Genomic DNA, 24,895 nt, shown 5'->3' on the forward strand with positions numbered 1-24,895 from the left:
GGCAGCAGAAGAAGCTGAAGATGGAGTCAGGTCCTGGCTCCATAACAGGACCTGGTTTCCCTTTTCCAACTGCAGATGAACCCAGGAGTCCTGGCTACCAGCCCCCCCTGCTCTACCCACTAGACCCCACTCCCCTCTCAGTGCTGGGGATAGAACCCGGGAGTCCTGGCTCCCACCCCCCTCCCAGAGCCAGGGAGAGAACCCAGGAGAAGTGGTTTGACCCAGTCTGATAATCATTCTGTCCCAAGACCTTTTGAAATGGCTCCGGGTCTCTTGAGTCATTAGCCCAGGGTTTTGGGTTAAGTTGACCTCATGGAGAAGTCTAACAGGACAAGTTTATGAAGAACTAAGTGGTCTCCCCATGAACTGAGAAGAACCCAACTCCGGTTAGACCCAGAGGTGGGATCGATTTTCTCTGGGCTTTGTTTTGTGACTGCCCTACGTTTTCTGCTCCAAGAAGGAAGAAAGTCCAAGCATGCGGAGATATCGACTACTTACAGCAGGTCGGCCGCTTGGAAATGGTTTCCCATGAACTGAGAAGAACCCAACCTAGATTAGACCCAGAAGTGGGCTTGGTTCTGTTTGACCATCCCAGTTTACATGACTCTCCAGGTCAGTGAACTTTCCCTGTCGATCTCAGGCCCCACTAGATGACACTGTTACACTTAATCATTATGGAGCCTGCAAGTGGGTTCTCAGTCCTGGAGGAGGCTGCGGCCTTGCTCAGGGTTTTGTGACGTGCTTTTCAGTTGGAGCACCTGTTGCAAACAGCAGGGGAATTTGCTGCTGTGTCATAACATCACTAGGGTTAGTTTGTGGGGCGGGGTTGCTCTCTGGGAAATTGGACATTGGTGTCTGGCACATGGGGTTCGCCAGCATGTGACCATTCTGCATCGCGACTGGTGCATATGGTGTAAATAAATGACTTTTTTTGGGCTCCCATTGCACCAGGAGTTGCCCAGACCCCGACCGAGATCAGGGCCCCATTGTGCCAGGCGCTGGCCAGACCCAGGATCAGGGCCCCATCAGACTGGGCGCTGCCCAGACCCTGACCGAGATCAGGGCCCCATTGTGCTGGGTGCTGCCCAGACCCCGGCTGAGATCAGGGCCCCATCAGGCTGGGCGCTGCCCAGAGCCCGACTGAGATCAGGGCCCCGTTATGCCAGGCGCTGGCCAGACCCCGACCGAGATCAGGGCCCCGTTGCGCCGTGCGCTGCCCAGGTCAGGGCCCCATCGCTCCGGGCGCTGCCCAGACCCTGACCAAGATCAGGGCCCTGTTGTCCTGGGCTCTGGCTGGACACCCATTAAAAGATGATCCTTGCTCCAAAGAGCTTGGGGATCCTTAAGATGGGATTCAATAGCTTTCTGAAGATGCTTCAATCCACCTTCTGGGGCAAACCCTATGGCCTGTGAGAGACAGGAAGCTGGCCTGGAGGATCCTCCCGGGGGCCTGGAAATCTATGAATGAATCTCTGCCTGCAAGGGTTTTTTTTTAGCACACTGGCCACGTGGCTAGTGGCTGGAAACCCCCTGGCGTGAGCTGAGCCATCTCTAACCCAGGGCGGTTGCTGCCCAGGGATTCACACGCCATCTGTTCGCCCAGGGCTGAGGCAGCTGAAAGCCACTGGCAGATCCTTCCTGCTTTGTGTGACTTTGATCCACCACGCAGCGATCTGAAATCTCATTTGTGTGAGTGGCCTGGGAGTCAGGGGACTCTATTCCTGGCTCTGCCATTGGCCAGTTGTGGCGGGGAGGGGGAACTTGGGTCACTCATGTCCCCCCCATGCCTCAGTTTCCCCATCTGGGTGGTGGCAGTAATAAGGCTGCCCTTCTTTGTAAAGCACTTTGACATCTGCAGCCGATAAGTGCCAAGTGTGGGCAGCTTGCAGCCTTGGGCAGAAATGACAGAAGGAGACAGACAGACAGACAGTGGAGTCCAAGGCAGGCGGCCGGAGGGGCCTGGGCTCAGTGCTGACCTGCCCCTCCCTGTGGACGCCCTGTCTGTTCTGGATGGGCCGACCTGCCCAGGGTCTGTGCTTCCCTCGAACTCTGCCCATGGGCCCGGGTCGGAGGAGCTTCTCTGCTCCCTGTAGGGTGATCAGATGTCCCGATTTTATAGGGACAGTCCTGATTTTGGGGGCTTTTTCTTATATAGGCTCCTATTACCCCCCACCCCCGTCCCGATTTTTTACACTTGCTGTCTGGTCACCCTAGCTCCCTGCAACGGCTCAGCCTGGGCGATCGGCTGGCGAGGGGTGGCGGGGCTGCTGTCCGTCTGTCTGGCCTGTCTTTGTCTGTCTGTCTGTCTCTGTCTGTCCATCTGGGCTTGTCTCTGCCTGTCTGGGCTTGTCTCTGTCTGTCTGTCTGTCTGGGCCTGTCTCTCTGGGCCCTTCACTGTCTGTCTGTCTCTCCTCTGTCTCTGTCTGTCCGTCCTGCCCAGAGTCTGTGTGTGCCGGGGGATGTTCACAGCTCACGAGGTGGGCAGGGATGCTCCAGCCACTTTCACCCACTGGGGATCCCCCCCACAGCGATCTCTACTCCCAGCTCCATACCATGTAGCTGGCCCTGAGCAGGACACCCCGCCTAGCGGAGAATGGGGGGCTGCTGCCCCAGGGCAAAGGGGCTCTCAGTGAGGCAGGGGCTGTGATGCGCTCTTCCCCCAGTGCAGCACCAGACAGCGGGGTGATGGGCAGTGACATAGAATCTGTACCTGGAGGTTTCCCCAGACCTCAGCAACCCACAGTGGGAGCTGCTGGGGTTTGTGATAGCCTGGCCCCAAGTAAATGAAGCAGAGAGGGAGACATGGGCTGCAGTTCTCAGCCCAACACCATCATAAAAATGTCCTGGGTCCCCATTCTCCCTGTTCTAACCACCAGCCCCCACTCCCCTCCCAGAGCTGGGGAGAGAACCCAGGAGTCCTGGCTCCCAGCCCCTCCCAGCCCGCAGTAAAACCAGAGTCCTAGACCCTTTCTCCAGGTTGGGGTGGGGCACCCCGGGATGGATAGAAGGGTGTGTATGGAGGTAGCTGGGCTGATACATTTCTGTCCCTGGGGTGGTGATGACCGTACACTCACTGGCCAGAACAAACAGCAGCAGCTGATCCCCAAGTGTGGGGACTTTCCCCAGGCTCCACGCTGAGGTGCTTTCGGTCCCTGGCCCCGCTCGCCCCAGCAGCTCCTGGCTAAAATTATCCTGGAGGTGTGAAGCCGTGTGGGGAATTTGCATAGTGGGGCAGCAGGGGCCAGCTGCAGGCTCCAGCGTGGAGGGGAGAAGGGGTGGGGCGCAGTGGGGAGCCACCGACCGAGAACCTGGGGCTCAGGGCACCTCAAACACCCAGCCAATCATGAGTTGCATGCCAAAGTGTGGACAATGTTGTGAAATTGATCCCCATGAATTTACAAAGGGCCTTCTACATTTCAAAATAACGTATAACTGTTTATTCAGCAGTTTTATTTCATGACAAACTCGTTGGGACAGGGTGGGGCTTGGAGAGACACAGTGAAATCAGCCAGGGGCTAGTCTGATCCATTGATTGATCCATCTGTCTGTCTATCCTTCCCTCCATCCATCCATGCAGGTGCAGGATGACATGGGTAACTATGGGCTAGTTAGCTGGACACCAATCCCGGCCTAAGTCGTGGAACAGCTGATAGGGGCTACAATTCGTTATGAGTTAAAAGCAAGGTGCACCATTCATGAACATCAACACGGCGTTGTGGCGAATCGATCTCATGAGCCTAACTCGGTTTCTTTTGTGGTGGATAAAGGGAGCCGCATTGTCACCCGTTGCTGAGACGTCTGTGAAGGCATCTGACTTAGGATGTTCTGATTGGGTTTTGCAGAACGCCCTTTTATTGTTGTTCCTATTGCAAACTGGCTAATCGGTTCTTCAGATGGAATCGTCACCTAATGGGGGTTGCTGCCGGTGGCCCAGTTCTGTTCACTCTCTTTCCTGACAATCTCAAGGAAAATGAAAGATGATTCAGAGAGTTTAAGGCCAGAAGGCAACATTAGTTCATCTAGTGTGACCTCCACAGGTGGAAGTAGTTCACCCAGGTACCCCTATATTGAGCCCTATAACTTGTGTTTGACCAAACCATCTTCCCAGAAGGCAGCCAGAAGATGGAGAATCCACCAGTTCCTTGGTGGAATCTCCCTCCCTGTTAGAAATCTGCACCTCCCTTCTAATCTGGCTTGGTTTGGTTTTCACATTCAGCCTGCTGGTTTTCTCTGCTAGGATAAAGAGCCCTTCGGTTCCCAGTACTTTCTCCCCATGCGGGTCTTTCTGCACTGTAACCCCGTCTCTTCTCAGTCTTCCGTTGGAAGAGCACAAACAACGCAGCTTTTGAAGTCTCTCATGGTCAGGCGTTTTCTCCAGGCCTTGAATAATTTTTTGTGGCTCTTTTCGGCACCCTTTCAAGCTGCAGACCCCAGAACTGGAGGCGGGGTTCCAGGCTTGGCTTCCCCACTGCTGTACACAGAGGTAAAATCCCCCTCTGACTCCCGCAAAAAGGGCCAATGATGACGCAAAAAAGGCAGAGTGGAAACTACTACTGGGACAAGGCGGCCATATTGCATGCTCTGGATTGCTTGCTATGCTGGGTCTGCTTGATCAACGTGTGTTTTAACACAACCAAAGGCAAGGTTGTGCATCTAGGAACAAAGGAAGGTGGGTTCCCTGCATCAGCTGATGGACTGGGGACTTGGAAAAGGACTTAGCAGTCACACAAAACTGATCTGAGCTCCTGGTGTGATGCCCATTAAGAGGGCAATGCCTTGTCTAAAGCCTTAGTGAAACCGTGACTGGGTTCTCTGTCCAATTCATGGATTATAAGCCCACGAGGAACCCTGTGACCATCTGGTCTGGCCTACCCTGTAACACAGGCCTTGGGACTTCCCCAAGTTAGTTTCTGCTTGGACTAGAGCAGATCTTTTAGAAAATCATCCTGTCTTGCTTTAAAACCATTGCCAGTGACAGAGAACCCACCCACCCCGATGGAGAATTCCCCTCATGGTTAAACGTTTGCACCTTGTTAGCTGAGCATTTCTGGGTCTGTCCGCAGCGCAATAGCTCTTTAACAGCTCACCCGCTTAGCCCCAGCACTTCCGGGAATGTTCTAGGCACCGAGGGCCAGAACCCGATTGATTTGGGGACAATTGGCAAGCAGAAGGGGGAAAATGGGGGGCACATGGAGTCCCTGTCAGTTATCACAGCCTGTAGCTTAGTGATACTTGGACCCATGGGTGCTGACTCCATGGGTGCTCTGGGGGGGTGGGCATAAGAGGCTTGGGGAGGCAAAGCCTCCCCAAATGGGACAAGAAATGCCTGATGCGGGGCACCTGCCCTTGGAGGCAAGGCCCCACCCGCGCTACACCTCTTCCTGCCCCTGCTCTGCCTCTTCCCCCCCAGGGCCTGCCCTCGTTCTGCCTCTTCCCCCCAAGACCTGCCCTTGCTCCGCCTCTTCCTGCCCCCACTCCACCTCTTTCCCCCAAGGCCCCATACTGACTCCACCTCTTCCCACATCTCTTCCACCTCTTCCCCCCACGCCCCGTCCTTGCTCCGCCTCTTCCTGCCCCCCGCTCCAAACGCACGCACCAGCAAACCATAACATCAACACTTGTGCTCCGACCTCAGTGGTTTAGGAGCCAAATTAGTGATCAGCGTTACCAGAAAGAGCCCCAGTGGTGTGAATTGATTGTTTTATTTCCTATGGTGCTATAGAGTCATATTTAAGTAGTTTGATGGAAATATTTAGTACATATATATTCTCACAGTAAATAAGTTAATAACTGAATTGGTTAATGACATAGTAAAAGCATCCCGCTGGGTTAATAACTTAGATTGGTTACTAACTAAATCACACAGTGTTTTAACAACATGTGCTGCAAAGAGCCACAGGAGACACATCACAGAGGCACTGACCTACCACCTCTGCAATTGTGTATAGATCAAACCACTGGTGGGTGGCAGCATTAATGCCTTTCAGAACAACAATATCACATTGCCTCTATATAAACACCTTGAATACTGCGTGCAGACGTGGTCTCCCCTTCCCAAAAAAGATATATTGGAATTGGAAAAGATTCAGAAAAGGGCAACAAAAATGATTAGGGGTATGGAACGGCTTCCATATGAGGAGAGATTAATAAGACTGGGACTTTTCAGCTTGGAAAAGAGACGACTAAGGGGGGATATGATAGAGGTCTATAAAATCATGACTGGTGGGGAGAAAGAAAATAAGGAAGTGTTATTTACTCCTTCTTATAACAGAAGAACCTGGGGTCACCCACTGAAATTAATAGGCAGCAGGTTTAAAACAAACAAAAGGAAGTATTTATTTATACAACACACAGTCAACCACTGTGTGTCAGAGGATGTTGTGAAGGCCAAGACTATAACAGGGTTCAAAAAAGAACTAGACAAGTTTATGGAGGATAGGTCCAACAATGGCTATTAGCCAGGATGGGCAGGGATGCTGTCCCTAGCCTCTGTTTGCCAGAAGTTGGGTGTGATGTACTTCCCTGGGGTGCAACCTGGAAATGGGGTACTACTGAGTCCTCTGTCTTACCAACTTGGGCTCCCTCTCTCACTGTGATGCTGTGATAAGCTGCAGAGCCCTCCCCAGTCCTGCACTCACACAGCCTTATGCAAGTAGGGACACACCCAGCTGCAGTTACATGAATGCTTTCGCCAGCCGCTCATGAACCAACAATAGAGAGGTTCCAGCCAATTCCCCCAGCTCCCCAGCCTACAACCCCAGAGCTGTACCATCTTGCCCTGGTCAAAAGCCTGATCAGTGTAAGTTATTATCCAGTGTGCCCCTCCCTCTGTGTGGCACCAGCCCCTGTTCCTGAGCAGATTTCCCTTTGTGCTTCAACAAAACAGTGTTTTAAGTAAAAAAATATAATACAGATGTATTAAAGACAGAAAGATAGATTTTAAGTGATTGTAAGTAATAGCCTAAGATCAAAGTTGGTTACCTAAGAAATAAAACAAAATTGCAATCTAAGTTCTATACATTAGACAGGATTTGAAACAAGCTGTGTCTCACCCTGATGGTACAAACAGTTCACCAATCTTCCATACACAGGCTGGGATGGATTACTCCTTTCCCACCAGGGAGGACCTCCCCAGTTCAGTCTTTGTTCCTCTGGTGTTTCCAGGTGTTGAGTTGTGAGGGGGGCAGTGAGGCCACGTGATGATGTCACTTCCCCTTTTATAGCTTCTTCCATGTGGAGGGAACTTCGTTGTCCCAACCAAAGTTCCCAGCATAATTAGTGGGAAAGTTCAGGCACAAGATGGAGTCCAGTGTCACATGAGCTGGTCACATGCCCTTGCATGCTTCCATGAGTCATAGCAGGGGTCATTCCCCATATTCTGGCTACAACGTTCACAGGAAAGTCCATCAGGTGGGGATAAGCTTCTTCCATGGCCCATTGTGTTCACTGATGGGCTGTCAACTTGAAAGGTTCAACCACAATGTGCTGGCCAGACGGGATGTAAACCACTTTGTGGGTGTGACCCCAAGAGCAAACACATTTGAAATACTGGTACATAGTCAATATTCATAACTTCAGATACAAAGACAGCACATACAATACAACAGGAAATTCATGTGCAACGGATCAAGACTTTTAGAACAAGGCATGCTTTGCACAAAACATATCATAATCCTGTCACCATGGTAAATATGGAGGTGCCAGGGTGTTGCTTTGGGGTACAGAATGTCACACTGGGAATGGGTGACAGGGGATGGATCACTGGATGATTCCCTGTTCTGTTCATTCCCTCTGGGGCACCTGGCACTGGCCACTGTCAGCAGACAGGATACTGGATCAGATGCACCCTTGGTCTGACCTGGTATGGCTGTTCTTATGTTCTTATGTTTAGACTGGCACAGACTCCCACTCACCCCTTGGGCCCCCTCACTGGGCCAGCGCCCCAGTCGACGGTTGCAGCAGTGCTGTGGGGGTTTCTCTGCCAGGTGGCTCAGCCCTCTGCCTGAGTCAGTCTTTAGCCCACCCCTTATGGGGTCCCAAATTAAGTTTCAAACCTGTCTTTACCAGAAACAAAACCTTCCAGGCTCTCTGGGGCTCCCCTGCAGCCATGCTTTTGCCCAGTTACTCAGGGGCATTCCCAGGGTTCCTTGCTTAGGCGGGAGTATTCTTGTGTCCTACGGTCACTTCCCACCAGCCTGTCCCCCAGCTGGGCCCTCCTAGCACTGAATCCTGATGCCTTTTATACCAGGAGCACCTGGCCCCTCTCAGGTGGGGCTCGTCCTGTGATCAGGGGTGGCTTGGCTCTGGGCTTGCCCATTTACTGGGTCCTGCCTCAGCGCTGTGGGGCTATACTTGGTGACCTCCCACGGACCCCGCTGGCCCGATGTTTCTGTGATACTACGATGAGACCCTGAATGGCTGACCAGCCAGACCAGTCATACAGGGGGAAGCAGGCAGGAAATGGTGGTGCAGGGGGTGCATGCAGCAGTCCCAGCATGGGTGGGAGAATGGGGGTCCCAGCTGCAGGAGGAAGTGGGAAGACACAGTTGCTGGCATGGGGGGCAGACTGGGGAGTCCCTGAAACAGAGGGGCTTGAAGGGCAGCCTACAGGGAATGTGTGTGTGTGGGAGAAAGGAAGAACGTAAGGAGCCCCAGGGGTGAGCCGTGAGCTCAGCCAACAGAAGATATGTGACCCCTGAATTTCCATGCTGAATTTGTCTTGCTTCAGCTGCCAGCCACCAGCCCCGGCTAGACCTTTGTTGGCCAGAGCGAAGAGCCCCCCACCATCAACTTTCTGTCCCCCAGGTAGGTGCTGGTCAGCTGAGACTGAGTCACCCCTTCACCTTCTTGTTGGTGGCCCGGAATCTATCCAGGGTTCCAGCCGCGGTCGCCCCAGGGCTGCAGACAGGGCTAGTGCTTTTGTAGCCAATCTAGTCCATTGATACAAGGGCAGGTTATAGGGCGATTTGAGGACTGTGGGGAAAAAGATTTCTGAGGGCTCCCATCCAGCAGATGGGTCCAAGGGCTGGAAGCTGAAGCTGGACAAATTCAGAGTAGAAATTTGGGGCAAGTTTCTAAGAGGGAGGGTAACAATTAAGGGGTGCTGGGTTAACCTGTCCCTCCCTCCCCCTTCCTCCGGGACTTTCCAGCTCTTCACACTGACTCACCAGAGAGAGCCGACTTTGCATTTCTGCCTCTGGGGACACAAGGCAGAGCAGGGTGTGAGAAAAACAGGAAACACCTGCCCTGGTGAGATTCAGCCAGCCGGGCCGCCCACCCCGCAAAGACAGCAACATGGCTAGAGAGGCTAGCCAAAGCTAAGCTAATCTATCTATAAGAAAATCACAGAAATATCTGGCTGGAGGGACCATATCCAGCCCCCTGCTCCGAGGCAGGACAAAGTACACCTAGACCAGCCCTGGCAGGGGTTTTGTCCAACCTGGTCTTAAAAACCTCCAGGGATGGGGATGCCACAACCTCCCTTGGAAGCCTGTTCCAGAGCTGATCTAGCCTTAGAGTTACAAAGTGTTTCCTATCCAAGGGGTAGCCATGTTAGTCTGTATCCACAAAAACAACGAAGAGTCCAGTGGCACCTTAAAGAATAACAGATTTATTCAGGCATAAGCTTTTGTGAGTAAAAAACCCACTTCTTCAGATGCATGGAGTGAAAATTACAGATGCAGGCGTTATTATACAGACACATGAAGGGAAGGGAATTACCTCACAAGTGGAGAACCAGTCTTGACAGGGCCAATTTGATCCGAGTGGACGTGGTCCACTCCCACTAATAGATGCGGAGGTGTCAGTACCAAGAGAGGGAAAGTTGCTTTTGTAGTGAGCCAGCCACTCCCAATCCCTGTTCAAGCCCAAAATTAATGGTGTTAAATTTGGAAATTAATAGTAGTTCTGCGATTTCTCTTTGAAGTCTATTTTTGAAGTTTTTTTGTTGCAGGATGGCTACTTTTAAATCTGTTATTGAATGTCCAGGGAGATTGAAGTGTTCTCCCACTGGCTTTTGTATGTTACCGTTCCTGATGTCTGATTTGTGCCCTTTGATTTTTTTATGTAGAGACTGTCCGGTTTGCCAATGTACATGGCAGAGGGGCATTGCTGGCTCATGATGGCATAGATCACATTGGTAGATATATCTACTATGACATACATGGCACCCAGAATTGGACACAGGACTCCACATGGCACTCAGTCACAGTGCCGAGTAGAGCCGGGCAATTCCCTCCTGTGTCTTACACATGACCCTTTTGTTCGCCCCGCAATGATATTAGCCTTTTTTTGCAGCCGCATCACATTGTTGACTCATGTCTGGTCTCTGACTCACTTAACCCCCCAGAACCTTTGCAGGATGCTACTGTCTAGCTGGTCTGTCCCCATTTTGTAGTTGTACATTGAATTTCTCCTTCCTAAGTGCAGTCCTTTTGAATTTGAATCCCGTTCCCCAAAGAGCTCGCCACCCTTGCTAGCTTGGTGTCATCTACAGATTTTATGAGCATGGTCTCCGCTCCATTATCCAAGTCACTAAGGAAAATATGGAATAATACCTGACCCAGGACTGACCCCTGTGGGATTCCCACTAGATACGCCCTCCCAGCTTGACAGAAAACCGTTGATAACTACTCTTTGAGAATGGTCTTTCAATCAGTTGTGCACCCACCTTACAGTAATTTAATCTAGACCACATTGCCCTAGTTTGCTTACAACAGTATCATGTGGGACTGTGTCAAAGCCTTACTAACATCAAGGTATATCACATCTACTGCTTCCTCTCCATCCACCAGGCCAGTAACCATATCAATGAAGGAAATTAGGTTGGTTTGGCATGATTTAATCTTGACAAATTCCTGCTGGCTCTACCTTATCACCCTCTTATCCTCTAGGTGCTTACAAATTGATTGTTTAATAATTTGTTCTAGTAATTGATCAATCAAACTCTCTCCCTCCATACTCTTTCTTTCTTTCTTTCTTTCTTTCTTTCTTTCTTTCTTTCTTTCTTTCTTTCTTTCTTTCTTTCTTTCTTTCTTTCTTTCTTTCTTTCTTTCTTTCTTATTAGTGGTAACTTTTTCCAGCCCTGGAGATCTCTCCTTACTGATCCTCTCTCCCAGCCTGAAGAGGATGAGGGACAAAGTCCCAGGTCTCTGGGTTTGTAGCTAGGCCCCCCATCTCCCACTGGGGTCAGTTCAGAGGGCACCACTCAGTCTATTCCCCATGCCCGGTGGCACCTCTTCCCCCATGACACAGTGGAGGGTCTCAGGGGCCCCTGAAAGTCAGGGATGGAGGCTGTGAACGACAAGGAGCCCGCATTGAATATTTATTTATTTACGGTCATTCAGTGCAAACCACAAAAGTCACAAAAAAGAGCCGGGAGCTAAATACACAACATTCAGAGCAACAGAGACAAAGCCACTTGTGATTCAGGCCCAGGTGGGGGGCTGACTGGCTCAGGAGGACAGGGAATGGGGCACAGAGTCCTTACCCACTAGGGGGCACCAGCTCCAATCTAGCCCCAGGGTGGGGGAATGGGACATGGATCCTTTCCGCTCTAGGGGGCGCTGGCTCTGATCCAGTCCCAGAGCAGTGGGCTGTTGGGCTCAGGAGGGTGGGAAGTGGCACTCAGGTTGTTTCCTTGCTAGGGGCGCTGGTTCCCTGCATGGTACAAGTTGTCCGGTCTTAGCCCAGCTCCCAGCAGGACAGCGTCCCCAGTGGCTAAGTGCTGATTAGGCCATGTGGGGTGAGCTCCTTGCTCCCCCCAGGGGGGTCTCCCAGAGGCACAGCAGTGGTGGGGGGCAGCTGTGGGACTCAGGGTGGTGTCACCAATAGAGCCGGGAGTCCCGGCCCCTTGTCTCCGGGCGGACGGGGGCAGCGGCCCCTACACCACGCGCTGGATCACGTTCTTGTACTCGGGGCCCCTTGCACGCCTCAGTTGCACCACGGTGGAGAAAAGCCACTTCACCTGCAGGGGGGCAGAGAGAGCAAGGGTGAGAGGGGTCAGGGCTGGGGGAGCTGCTCGGTCTGTCTGCCTGTCATTGTCATCCCTTCCTGCTTTTATGTCTGTGTCTCATTCACTCAGTCTCTGCCTTATTCACCCACTCTTCTTTCTCTTTCCTTCTTCAGTTCTTTCTTTCCCTTCCAAGCTGCCCTCTACTGTGCTAAACTCGTTCATTCCTTCGTTCCTATGTTCGTTCTCTCTCTCTCTCACCTTGAACAGGGTCACGGTGGCGCTGTAGCACACGCTCAAAAGGAAGAGGGTGATGAAGACCGAGATGGTGGCCCAGAGGCCGTCAAGCTCCTCATCGCCGTCCTCACTGCAAAACTCACCTGACACGATCACCTCTGTTGGGGGGAGAGAAAGAGACATCAACTCCAACTCAGGCACTGTGACAGAGAGAGCTCAGACTGTGCGTCCAACACCAACCCGCCTATCCCCTTCTCTCTCCATCCTTCCATCCCTCCACTCATCTATCTCTGGGTACATCCATCCATCCCTGACCACAAACCATCCATCATTCCATCCCGATACACACCCCTCCTTCCATTATAAATCTCTGGATTTATCCATCCATCCGCCCATCCCCATTCACCCCTTCATTCATCGATGACCACAAACCATCCATCCATCCATCCATCCATCCATCCATCCATCCATCCATCCCTAGACACCTCCATCCATCAATCCATCCATCTCTCCACCCATCCATCTTTAGATATATCTATCTATTCCTAGACACCTCCACTCATCCATCTATCTATTCCTCCACGCATCCCTCGTTAGATACATCCATCCATACATGACCACAAACTATCCATCCCCAGAAACCATCCATCTATCTCTAAATCCATCCATCCATCCATTCATCCATCCTCACTCACCCCTCCATTCATCCATGACCACAAAACATCTATTCATCCATCGATCCATCCCTAGACATCCCTCCATCTTCTATGCCTTTCCATTCCATCCATGACCACAAACCGCCCATCGATCCATCAGTCCATCCTTAGACACTTCCAACCATCCAACCATCCCTAGATGCATCCCTCCAGCCATCCATCTTTAGGTACATCCATCCATCCATCCATGACCAAAAAGCATCATCCCTACACACACCCCTCCCTCCCTCCCTCCATCTGTCCGTCCATGCCTCCACCGTCCATCTCTAGACACCTCCATCCATCCACCCACCTCTAGATGCACCCCTCCATCCATCCACCCACCCCTGCCTGCTGTGATGAAATGAAGGATGCAGAGCCTCCCAGGTCTCATTTCACTCGTCCCATGTGGCCATGACCCTACATCCTGGCACTGGCTGAAGGTTGAATTTCTCTATGCCTTAGTTTCTCTGCCTGTGAAAGGTGGCTCAGGATCCCTCTGAGGTGGGCGAGGTGCCGGGATGCTGCCATGGTGGGGGAGCTCCCTAAAGACCAGGATGGATGGATTTCACACATGTGCCTCTATGACCCTGATCCCAATGTAACTAAACACCCAGGAGTCACTTCAGATGGAACACAGCCACCTCTGGGCCTATTCACACAGGGCTCTCTTGCCAACCTGGAGTTGCCTCGTCTGTGGGGATTATGAACAGAGCCACAAGTATTTTAAGGATGGGATCTAACGTTTCTCTCTGATATGAAAGATGCTGCTCCCTGAAGCATGGTGCCCCCTACTGATCCCCCTGCCCTAGAGATGTCTGGAGAACAGGTGCATGAATCTGCTTGTCTCTGTGTGTGTCTCTGTGTGTAGAAACACGACAGCCCAGGTGGGAGGGTCCCTCGGTCATGCCATGTGACAGGTGTGTCCATCTGCCCTGGACTGAGCTCTCTCTCAGCCAGCCCTCCCACTCTCTTTCTCTGTGTGCCCCCACAGCCCTAACACTGCTGCTGCAGGCTACCCCCTCTTTAATGCCAGGTGCAAGCTCTGTGCTTGGCACTGGTGGGTTTGAGTCCTGCGCTCGCCCATCCAGCCTTGGGGCTGATACACCACACATGGGGGGGAAGATGTGTGAGTGAGGGGCTGGGTAGGAGACGGGGCTCATGTGGGGGGCCATAGGGGTACCTGCATCATCTGTCCCACCCCACTGCTTGGGCCCCCTATGTCACCAGAGCTAGTGAGAGTTTAAGTGAGTCCCTGCTTAATGTCCTCTCCAGATAACAGCCCTACTACTGCTGCTACTTTGTGGGGACTGAGTCCCAGGAGTCCCAGGAGTTGATCCCTGCTGTGGGGTGTTTGCTGTATGTTGTCCTATCTCCCCTTCTCCCGTATGCATGTGTTATAGCCTAGAGAGGATCTCACCTCAATGAGATGCCAGGGATGGCTTGGCCGTCCACTGATACACCTACCCACCTATCTCTAACCATCCTCCATATCTTCCATCCATCCATATAGATCTATACCATCCATTCTCTTACCTCCCCATCCATCCATCTCCATCATCATCCCTACCCATCCATCCATTCATACTCACCCATATCTTCCATCCATACATGCAACCCCATCCACTTATCTATCATAGAATCATAGAATCTCAGGGTTGGAAGGGACCTCAGGAGGTTCTAGTCCAACCCCCTGCTCAAATCAGGACCAACCCCAACTACATCATCCCAGCCAGGGCTTTGTCAAACCTGACCTTAAAAACTTCTAAGGAAGGAGATTCCACCACCTCCATAGGTAACCCATTACAGTGCTTCACCACCCTCCTAGTGAAAAAGTTTTTCCTAATATCCAACCTAAACCTCCCCACTGCAACTTGAGACCATTACTCCTTGTTCTGTCATCTGCTACCACTGAGAATAGTCTAGATCCATCCTCTTTGGAACCCCCTTTCAGGGAGTTGAAAGCAGCTATCAAATCCTGCCTCACTCTTCTCTTCTGCAGACTAAACAATCCCAGTTCCCTCAGCCTCGCCTCATAAGTCATGTGCTCCAGCCCCCTAATAATTTTTGTTGCCCTCCACTCATCCCTTTATATATTATGTATCCCCAACCATCCATCATCATATGTCTCCATTAACACAGTCAGTTGTCCATCCATCCATTGCCATATTCACCCATCCATTCATCCTCATCTATCTATCATTCACCATCTGTACCATCCCATCCATCCATCTGTCCGTCCATCCCCATCCATTCTCATTTTCCTATCACCATCCATCCCCATTGGTACTGATCCACTACCATATGCACCCACCCATCCATTCATTTATACATCCATCCGTCCCCACCCATCCCCATCTCTAGCCATCCATCTATCGCAGTCCATCTAGGGCCATCCATTTATTCCTCCCTTCATCCTTCAGAAGGGGTACCCCTCCTACATTCACCATAGATTTATCCATCCATCCCTATCCACTTATCCATTGGCACCCCACCTGTGAACCATTCACCCACCATTCCCGCAGTGCAGCGCAGTCTAGTGGGACTAGGTGGGACTTTGAGAACACCTGGGTTCTGTTTCTAGCTCAGTAATGGACGTGACCTTGGGCAGGTCCCTTCCCCTCTTGGTGTCTCTGTTTCGTCTCCCTCCTTCTCTGTAAGGTGTGAGCCCTTTGACACAGGGACAGTCTCCTACTGTGTCTGTGCCATACCCAGCCCATCAGGGCCCTCTCTGAGTTGGGGGTGGAAGTGCTACTTTAATCCAAATAATAATCTCTCTCTCTCCTTCTCTCTGTGATATCTGTTGGTCTATTAGTCCTTCCCTCTCAAGTATGTAAGTATCCATCTAACCATCTCTCTGAACACCTGGCCTTCTAACTGAGCTGGGCTGGGATATGGGCTCTATAGTATGTATGTGTGTAACTGTTCATCTACCCCCCTCTCCATCACTGCTTCTGTGGTGTGTATGTATCCATGTATCTACCCATCCTTCCTTCCTATGGAACCAACCCATCCTTCCTTCCATGGCATCAACCCATGTATCTACCCATCCTTCCTTCCATGGCATCAACCCATCCTTCCTTCCATGGCATGTAACCATATAGCTACCCATCCTGCCTTCCATGGCATCTAACCATGTATCGACTTATCCTTCCTTCTATGGCATCAACCCATGTATCTACCGATGCTTCCTTCCATGGTATCAACCCATCCTTCCTTCTATGGCATCAACCCGGCCTTCCTTCTCTGGCATCTACCCCTGTATCTCCCATCCTTCTTTCTATGGCATCAAACCATATATCTACCAACCCTTCCTTCCATGACATCTAACCATATATCTATCCATCCTTCCTTCCATGACATCAACACATCCTTCCTTCCAGAGCATCTACCCATCCTTCCTTCCAAGGCCTCTACCCATGTATCTACCCATCCGTCCATGGTGTATATGTATCCACCCATTCAGGATCTGGGAATTGGCATCCCCAGATGTGTAGCATCTCGGCTTCTCCCAGCCTGCAACCTGGGACCTCGTCCACCTTGGGCGACCTGCAGATTTCACCCAGTGACACCACAACAAGGAGACCTGGGGGTGAGCTCAGACTAGTTCCGTTTATTCACTTGTTGTCATTGCGGGCACAGAGATTATTTACAGGAAGTTGTACTGGACAATACTAGCAGTGGGGCTGGGAGGAGACGTCTTCATTTACCAGAGATTTTGCTGACGCTGCGTTGGGTGAACTTCATCTGCAGGGCTTCGTGGATGACCATGCAGGTGTAGGTGTCCCCGCTGTTCCAGCTGGCCTTGCTGACTTTCAGCTTGCTGTAGAGGAAGAAGTTCGAGTCGCCGGCTCCGTCCTTGATGGGCTGGGTGGTGAAGTATTCCATGTTCTCGTTGGCTTTGTGGTTCTTCATCCACTGCACCGAGATGTCCTCGGGGAAGAAGCCCCGCACCAGGCAGGTGAGGCTGATGGAGTCTTCAGAGCTGCTCAGCTCATCGTTGTGGGGGCGCAGGAGGTAGATGCCTGGGCCAGAGCGCCTGCCTTCGGTGCGTGGGGACGGAGGACACAGATGAGCCATGCACATCACTCAGCTGGGCCACGCGGGGAGAAGGAATGTGCGTGCGTGTGTGTGGGGGGGTAGGAACATCCCCTCTCTCCTCCCGGATGGAGGTGCTGGGGACTGGGAGCTGGTAGCTCCAGAGAGCAGGATGGGGGATTGGATGGTCTCCATCTCACATGGGGATGCAAAGGGACCCAAGGCCGGGATCCCAGGTTGTTGGGGGTTGGGGCTTCCCCTTAAGGAGCATCCCTCCCTGCTGGGGGTGGGGATAGGGGAGTCTCTCCCCTTAGGGACCCTGCTCTCCTCCTACCTGGCTTCTTGGAGATGGATTTGATGAGGGGCGAGGGCAGCTCTGAGTGCTCCACTTTGCAGGTGAAGGTCTCTCCGGCTTCCCAGTCGCGGGTGAAGATGGGCATGGAGCTGGAGGCGGTGAAGGTGCCGTTGAAGTGCTCATGGAGGGTCAGGGGATCAGGGACAATGGACCCTGGCTTCTCTCGGGACCAGACTATCTGGAGGCCAGAGTCGCTCGGCAGGCTGACCACCAGGCAGGTGAGCATGGGGCTCTGGGCCACATACAGGGCAGCAGGAGACGGGGGCACCAAGAAGATCTGGATGTTGCTGGGAGATGTTGTTTCTTCTGGGGACAGGAGAGACCAGGTCAGTGGCTAGGCCTGGTTTCCCCTGCCCAAGCCCATCCCAGTCTCCTCCCCACTCCTCTCCCCGCTCGAGCCCAGCCCGGTGTCCCCCTCCCCTTCCTAGGCAGCCTGGCCCTGCTCAGTGTCACCTCTGCACTTGTGGGCGTGGTCCTGCTTTTTGCTTCCGGTGCCTGGGTGGTACACCTGGCAGGTGTACGTCTTGCCCTCCAGCCACTCGTCCTGGGAGACACTGGCATTGCTGCGGGTGCTGAAGGTGTGGCCGTCGGCGTCCTTCTTGGCAAGGTCGGTGTCACTAGGAAGTAGCCCACTCTCACCGTTCACCAGCCATTCCACCTTCAAAGGCTCGGGGTAGAAGCCGGAGATGAAGCACACCAGCTGGATGGTGCCTGGGTGGTTGGTGCAGGAGGAGTGGAGGACATGCACCTCGGGGGCATGGGGTTCAATGGGGATGGGCTCTGGAAGAAGCGTGGCAGGGGTTAGTTGTTGTACAGACCCCTCCTGGGCCGCCCTCACTCCCCACAGCACGGTGACCCCTACTGAGCCCCCTCCCCCTGCAGCACGGCGCCCCCTTCTGAGCCCCCTGCTCCGCACAGCACAGCTCCCCCTTTGGAGCCCTCTGCCCCTTTCCCTGCACTGCAGCACCCATCACTTCTCTCGGCGTGGTGTCTCTCTCTCTCCGTCCATCCACCCACCACAGCGACTCCCTCGGCTCACAGCGCCGGCAGGCTCCCATCCTCTCTCCCTGCCACAGTCACCGGATCAGGGACCTGAGAGACCCCCAGCCCCTCCCCTTCCCCGCCCCCCGGGCTGCGCCGCGCTGTCCCTACTTGGGATTTCCTTGGAGATGCTGGAGCTGGTGGGCCGGTGTTGTACGTTGCAGCTATAGGTGTTAGACTTCCAGCTGCTGGCCGGGACGGTGACCTGGCTGCTGAGCGCGTAGAGGCCGCTGGAAGGTTGCAGCAGGGAGGGATAGGTCTTCACGCCCGAGGGGGCGACGCTTGGGCTCCACGTCACGGTGACCGGCTCGGGGAAGTATCCTTTGGCCAGGCAGCCGAAGGTGACCTGGGGGGTGTCGTCGCCGGTGCAGGAGGTCAGGGGGAAGACAGACGGGGCCGTGGGGCTGACTGCAAAGGGAGAGAGAGCGAGGCCATGAGACGCAGCCCCTACCCCGCTCCATGCAGCACGGGGGCCCTAGCGTGGCCCTGGGCCCAGCACTCAATGCCGGGGGAGAGCGTCCCCTAACGGAGCCCCACCCTGCTCCATTCAGCACAGCAGACAGCTTGTCATGAGACTGATGCAAGGTCTGTGTGTAAGTGGGTGCCTGAGAGAGGCTGCCCCCGTCTTCCCGGCGGAGTCACAGAGTCACCAGGAGCAGGGCCCCCAAATCACTTAGCGCTAAACAGGCCCTGTCTGTGGTCGGGGGCCCCATTACACGGGTGCTGCAGGGAGACACAATGACAGACAGTCCCTACCTCAAGGAACTTACAGGCCAAATAGGCAAGGTAAAGGAAGGGTCAGAGGGGAAACTGAGGCAGAGGGCGAGGAAGGGACCTGGTCACAGCAGGTCAGTGGCACAGCCTGGTACAGAAACCAGGAGTCCTCTGTCCCAACCCCAACCTCTGCTCTATGGACTGGGTGATGCATTGTGCTGGTGCCGTGGTTCAGCAGGGACATGGGTTGATTTCCCAGAGTGGAGGGTTGTTCCCAGTTATTTGCACCGGGATTTTCCCGAGGAACCAAAGGGAATTAGGTGCCAAAGTGGCAGAGAAATTCTCCTTGGAGAAATCACAGCCTCTGCAGCTAGAAAACAACCCAAGTTTTTGACCAAGGAATTGAAATTGGGGAACACTTCTGGGCTCTCGGAAGAAGTGTGGTACCAGAAACGTTTGGGTCTTCCGGTCTCCAGCTGGAGACATGCAGATGTTAGACCAGCAATTTTAGCTTGGGAATGAATATTAAATGTTATGTTCTCACTAGGCTCCTAGGTTCACTGCTAACATCATCAGTCCCTAGTGGCCAATTAGCAATTCTGTCGCTCAAACACACGTTATTAGAGTCCTGGGAACTGACTTGAGACACTGGGAGGAAAGACTGGGACTGTCCAGATCAACCCGGGACATTTGGGCCCTTTGGGTTAGAGTTCGGGTTATCATTATACATGGGGAGGAGGATTAAGGGTTAGCGGTTAGGGTTAGGTGCTGGGGTTAAGGGCTATAATTAAGGGTATGGTTTAATGGTTCGGGTGAAATACCTTTCCACTCTCAAGTTCAATATTTGATGTGTTGTGATTAGATTTCTAGCCAATTATGAAGCCATTCAACCATCAGATTCCTACCGGTTCTGCTGCCATTTCCCAGAGGGAGTTAGTGAGACTCTGTGGTCCTATCCCAAGGGGCCAGTTTGCCACGATGACTCATAATTCTGATGCTGGGATGCTTGATACCCAACTGGAGACACGGAAACCCTAGTGCTCAGAGGGTCAAGGTTGGGAGGTTAGGGTTAGAGCTGGGGTTATGGTTAGGGGTATAATTGGTTGTTAGCACTTGTATCACAGTGTCTAGAAAACCCAATCTAGGATCAGGGACCCATCGCCCCAGGAGCTTTACAGAGAAATAAGGATGAGGACTTTACTGAACCCAGGACCATTGCAGCCTAAGCAATCTAAAGGTTGGGGGGATAAGGTTGGGACGTCAGGGTTAGGGGTTGGGTTTGATGAGATGATCAGAGTTGGGGGTCAGAGTTAGGGAGTAGGGGCTAGAGAGCCGGGGTTCAGGATGAGGATAGGACTATAGGGAAAGGGCGAGATTAGGGTGTTGGGGTTAAGGAGTTGGTGCATCTGTTGGGGGTTAGGACACTGGGGTTAGGGTCCTGGTTAGGGAGTTAGGTCAGAGTTTGGGGTCTAAGTAGTTGGGTTTAAGGTTTGGTTTAGGGTCATAGTTCTGTGGTTAGGGTAAAAATGCTTCCCTCCCCCAAACCTAGTAGTCGGCTGGTTTTCACGCCCCCTCGCTCACGACATTTCTAGCCAGATTCCCACTCAAGAAACACTCATATTCTAACCAATTTGGACGAAGATTTTGCTGGACACTTTCCTAAACTCTATAGGAGAAATCTCCCAAGAATTCCAGTGGCCTCACTTTCTAGAAGCCCAAACTTGAGGCACCTTGGGGAGCAGTTACCGGGGTCTGCATCTCCAGTGGGCTTTAGCCCGAGACGTCAGAGCTCGTCCCCCCTGGAAAGGAAGCCCAACGCGTCTCCAGCTGAGTGCGCCGCAAAAACGGAGCCAGTTCAACTCAAAGGCCAAATCAGGAGCCTGAACTCTGAGCTGTTGCCCGAAGAGGGGCTGCCAGTTACGTCCAGCCCCAGGCAGCCAAGCTGACATCTAGCTGTGCTGGGAACTCCCCACGCTCAGCCCTCAGCATGGAGCATGAGCACAGAGCTGGTGGAGGGAGGCTGGGACGGCTCAGAGAGACGTGTTCCTGCACTCGGTGAGTTGAGGGTTTTACCTCTGACAAGGGACATGCAAAGGGAAATTTATACCTCAGTTTAGAAAGTTTTTGGTTGCAGATATTTGCGACTGGGCTAAAGAGAGGAGACAACAAAAGTCCCTTAGAAACAATTCAGCTGTTCCCCCAAACCTCTAGTTTCAGCCCCCCAACCCTGAGTACCCCACGTCTGCTAATGGCCCTGAGTCCTGACCCCCAACCCCCTGCTAGCTCAGCCCTGGTCTCCCACAGCTCTGCCGGTGCCCCTCACTCCCGACACACAGCCCCCTGATATCTCAGCCCTGCCCCCGCAGCTCTGCTGGTGCCCCTCACTCCCGACCTGCAACCTCCTGTTATCTCAGCCTTGGGTTCCCCCTACAGCTCTGCGGGTGCCCCTCATTCCTGACCCACATCCCCTGCTAGCCCAGCCCTAGGCTCCCCCACCCAGCTCTGCTAGTGCCCCTCAATGCTGACCTAAAGCTGCCTGATATCTCAGCCCTTCCCCACTGGGCCTTGCCTGTGCCCCTCACTCCCAACCCACAGACCCCACTAGCCCAACCCTGCCCCCCCGGCCTTGCTGGTGCCCCTCACTCTTGACCCCCAGCAGCATGCGAGCCAGGCCCTGGCTCCCCCACAGCTCTGCGGGTGCCCCTTACTCCCGACCCGCAGGCCCTGCTAACCCAGCCCTGGGCTCGCTCCCTACAGTTCTTTCAAAACTGTTATCCCAGCTTATAGGTGGAGTGTGAGATAAGCACCTCTGTTCCCCTGTCTCTGCAGGGGGCGGGGGGCACAGCGCTGCCTGTGTTACCCATCCCGACCTCCCCAGCATATCCAGGCTCTGCAGGGGAGCCATGTTCTGCACCCTGCTCTGGTTTTGGGTCCACACAGGGGGCGTACCCCACTGCCCTTCATAGGTGAGAACAGAGCACAACAGTCAATCATAGAAACATAGAATATCAGGGTTGGAAGGGACCTCAGGAGGTATCTAGTCCCACCCCCTGCTCAAAGCCCTGGCATCCTGACCTGCTGTTCAAACCTACTAGACCCTGCTCCCCTCCCAGAGCTGGGGAGAGAACCCAGGAGTCCTGGCTCCCAGCCCCCTGCTCTGACTAGACCCCACTGCCTTCCCAGAGCTGGAGAGAGAACCCAGGAGTCCTGGCTCCCAGCCCTCTGCTCTGACTTGACCCCACTGCCTTCCCAGAGCTGGAGAGAGAACCCAGGAGTCCTGGCTCCCAGCCCCCTGCTCTGACTAGACCCCACTGCCTTCCCAGAGCTGGAGAGAGAACCCAGGAGTCCTGGCTCCCAGCCTCCTGCTCTGACTTGGCCCCACTGTCCTCCCAGAGCTGGGGAGAGAACCCAGAAGTCCTGGCTCCCAGCCCCCTGCTCTGACTAGACCCCACTGCCTTCCCAGAGCTGGAGAGAGAACCCAGGAGTCCTGGCTCCCAGCCCCCTGCTCTGACTAGACCCCACTGTCCTCCCAGAGCTGGGGAGAGAACCCAGGAGTCCTGGCTCCCAGCTTCCTGCTCTGACTTGGCCCCACTGTCCTCCCAGAGCTGGAGAGAGAACCCAGGAGTCCTGGCTCCCAGCCCTCTGCTCTGACTTGACCCCACTGCCTTCCCAGAGCTGGAGAGAGAACCCAGGAGTCCTGGCTCCCAGCCCCCTGCTCTGACTCGACCCCACTGTCCTCCCAGAGCTGGGGAGAGAACTCAGGAGTCCTGGCTCCCAGTCCCCTGCTCTGACTAGACCCCACTGTCCTCCCAGAGCTGGGGAGAGAACCTAGGAGTCCTGGCTCCCAGCCCCCTTCTCTGACTAGACCCCACTGCCTTCCCAGAGCTGGAGAGAGAACCCAGGAGTCCTGGCTCCCAGCCCCCTGCTCTGACTAGACCCCACTGCCCTCCCAGAGCTGGGGACAGAACCCAGGAGTCCTGGCTCCCAGCCCCCTGCTCTGACTAGATCCACTGTCCTCCCAGAGCTGGGGAGAGAACCCAGGAGTCCTGGCTCCCAGCCCCCTGCTCTGACTAGACCCCACTCCCTTCCCAAAGCTGTGGAGGGAACCCAGGTGTCTTGCTCCCCTCTCCAGCACACTCTGCCCCCCATTTATCTCTGATAGGGTTAAAACACCCTCTGCACGCGTGTGACAAGCCAACAGCAGCCACTTTCCTGTAATTTACTCACCAAATCACCGGCCATGTTGGGTCGTGGTCCGGCACTGTAGACCGGGGGGTTCTGTCCGGGAGTCCAGCTCTGCTCTGTGGCTGTCGCGTAGCTCTTCTGAGGTATCTTTGCCTGTCAGACATCCCCTCTCCTCCCCCCCAAATGGTAGTCAAGATAATTATAGATTAAAACCAAGAGATGACGCCCACTGGGGAGCTTTTACTGTTACAGCTGGTGAGAAGGTGTGAAAATTGGACAGGCTGGCGAGGTGAAAAAACCAGGGTGAAAAAACAACATTGGTGTGACTTTCACTTGTGTAAACTTCCCCTTTTCAGCCCATGTTTTTTGTTGGTCAGTTTTCCCCAGAGATTGGTCACGAAGGCCGCAGAGCTCAGAAAAGATTGAGGCCTCCTGGGGGCTCTTTTTGAGAACCTGCCATGCGGGAGGGTGAAGAAGAAGCCTTTACGGCTGTCTTGGAACTGGGGATAGAACCCAGGAGTCCTGACTCTCAACCACCCAGGATGGATAGATTGATAGTGGGTGTATTCGGGGATAGATCGATGTCCTGTACATAGTTGCACACAAGTTTCGTGTCTCGCTTCTAGCCATCTTTTCTTTATTTTAATGTCTCCTGGCAGTTTGTCTTTATTACACAAAGGGTCTCTTCTGGTCCTTGCCCCTGCGAAGATGGTGAGAAGTAGTTGGGTGGTTGCTCGCACCATGACTGGTGGTGGAATGTCCATTGCAATTTGACCTGTTTAAACTCATCAATTCGTGGAGTTTCAGGGCAGAAGAAGGGATCACTGTGATAGGCATGTCCCCCAGGGATTCCTGGTCCAAGCCCCCACCTTCTGGTCGAGCAGAGCAGTTAGAAAGAGAGGCCAAAGCTGGCTTTAAGGACTCCGTGTCATGGAGAGTCCACCAGAATCCAGAAATAAGGACTGCAACCCCCAAAATACTGTAAAATTGGGAAAGCCAGCTGGGAGTGAATATTTCATCCTCAGTGAATTTCCCCTGGACCTGTTAGTGTCCCGGAGAGGCAGATTGAAGAGCCCAGAATCCGAGGTGTATTGTTTGAAAGATCTGTTTGCACAGAAAGGGCAGGGACCGGAGAAGAAAGCGCTCGTGTTGAGTTATCTCATCCATCCATGACTCATGGAGGGCTCTTCCCTAGCTTTAGCAAACGGTCTTGTCATCAAACAGAGGAAGGGACTTAGGGAGCTGGCTTCAGTTCCCAGATCTCCCACAGATTCCCCTGTCACCTTGGGGAAGCCACGTCATCTCTCCAGGCCTCAGTTTCCCCATCTGTTCAACAACAGTACTGATGCTCGCTTCACACTGGAGAGATGAGGAGGGCTGGACTCACATTGTGAGGCGTATGGGGAATACTTCTGCCTTCTAAAGGATCAGAGTCTCCTCTCAGCATCACTTGCACAAAATCAGAGCGAGTCCACTGGAGTTGCTCCAGGTTTACACTGGAGCAGCCGAGGTCAGAATCCCATTTCTCGTGTTTTTCGTCCATCGCTCCGACACCACTTCACAATGGAAAGTTAAAGGGCGAGAGAAGGTCTGCGACAGGCCCACGGTCCCACAGCAGCTGGGAATAGAACCTCAGATACTCCTTTCCCAGTGCATTGGCCACTGGGCCAGGCAGCCATC

At 53.4% G+C, this 24,895-nt stretch overlaps 1 gene segment (V, D, J or C); it reads right to left on the reverse strand.

The window, feature by feature from the left end:
* Window positions 1-11,881: 11,881 nt before the first annotated feature.
* LOC140896780 (immunoglobulin heavy constant gamma 2-like) lies at window positions 11,882-24,758 on the reverse strand. The segment is given in 7 exon segments: window positions 11,882-11,965; window positions 12,212-12,345; window positions 16,593-16,925; window positions 17,255-17,581; window positions 17,729-18,055; window positions 18,428-18,724; window positions 24,626-24,758. Coding segments are annotated over 7 exon segments (1,635 nt in total).
* Window positions 24,759-24,895: the final 137 nt, after the last annotated feature.

This window comes from Lepidochelys kempii, chromosome 13 (genome assembly GCF_965140285.1).
Source record: "Lepidochelys kempii isolate rLepKem1 chromosome 13, rLepKem1.hap1, whole genome shotgun sequence".
Lineage (NCBI taxonomy): Eukaryota > Metazoa > Chordata > Testudines > Cheloniidae > Lepidochelys > Lepidochelys kempii.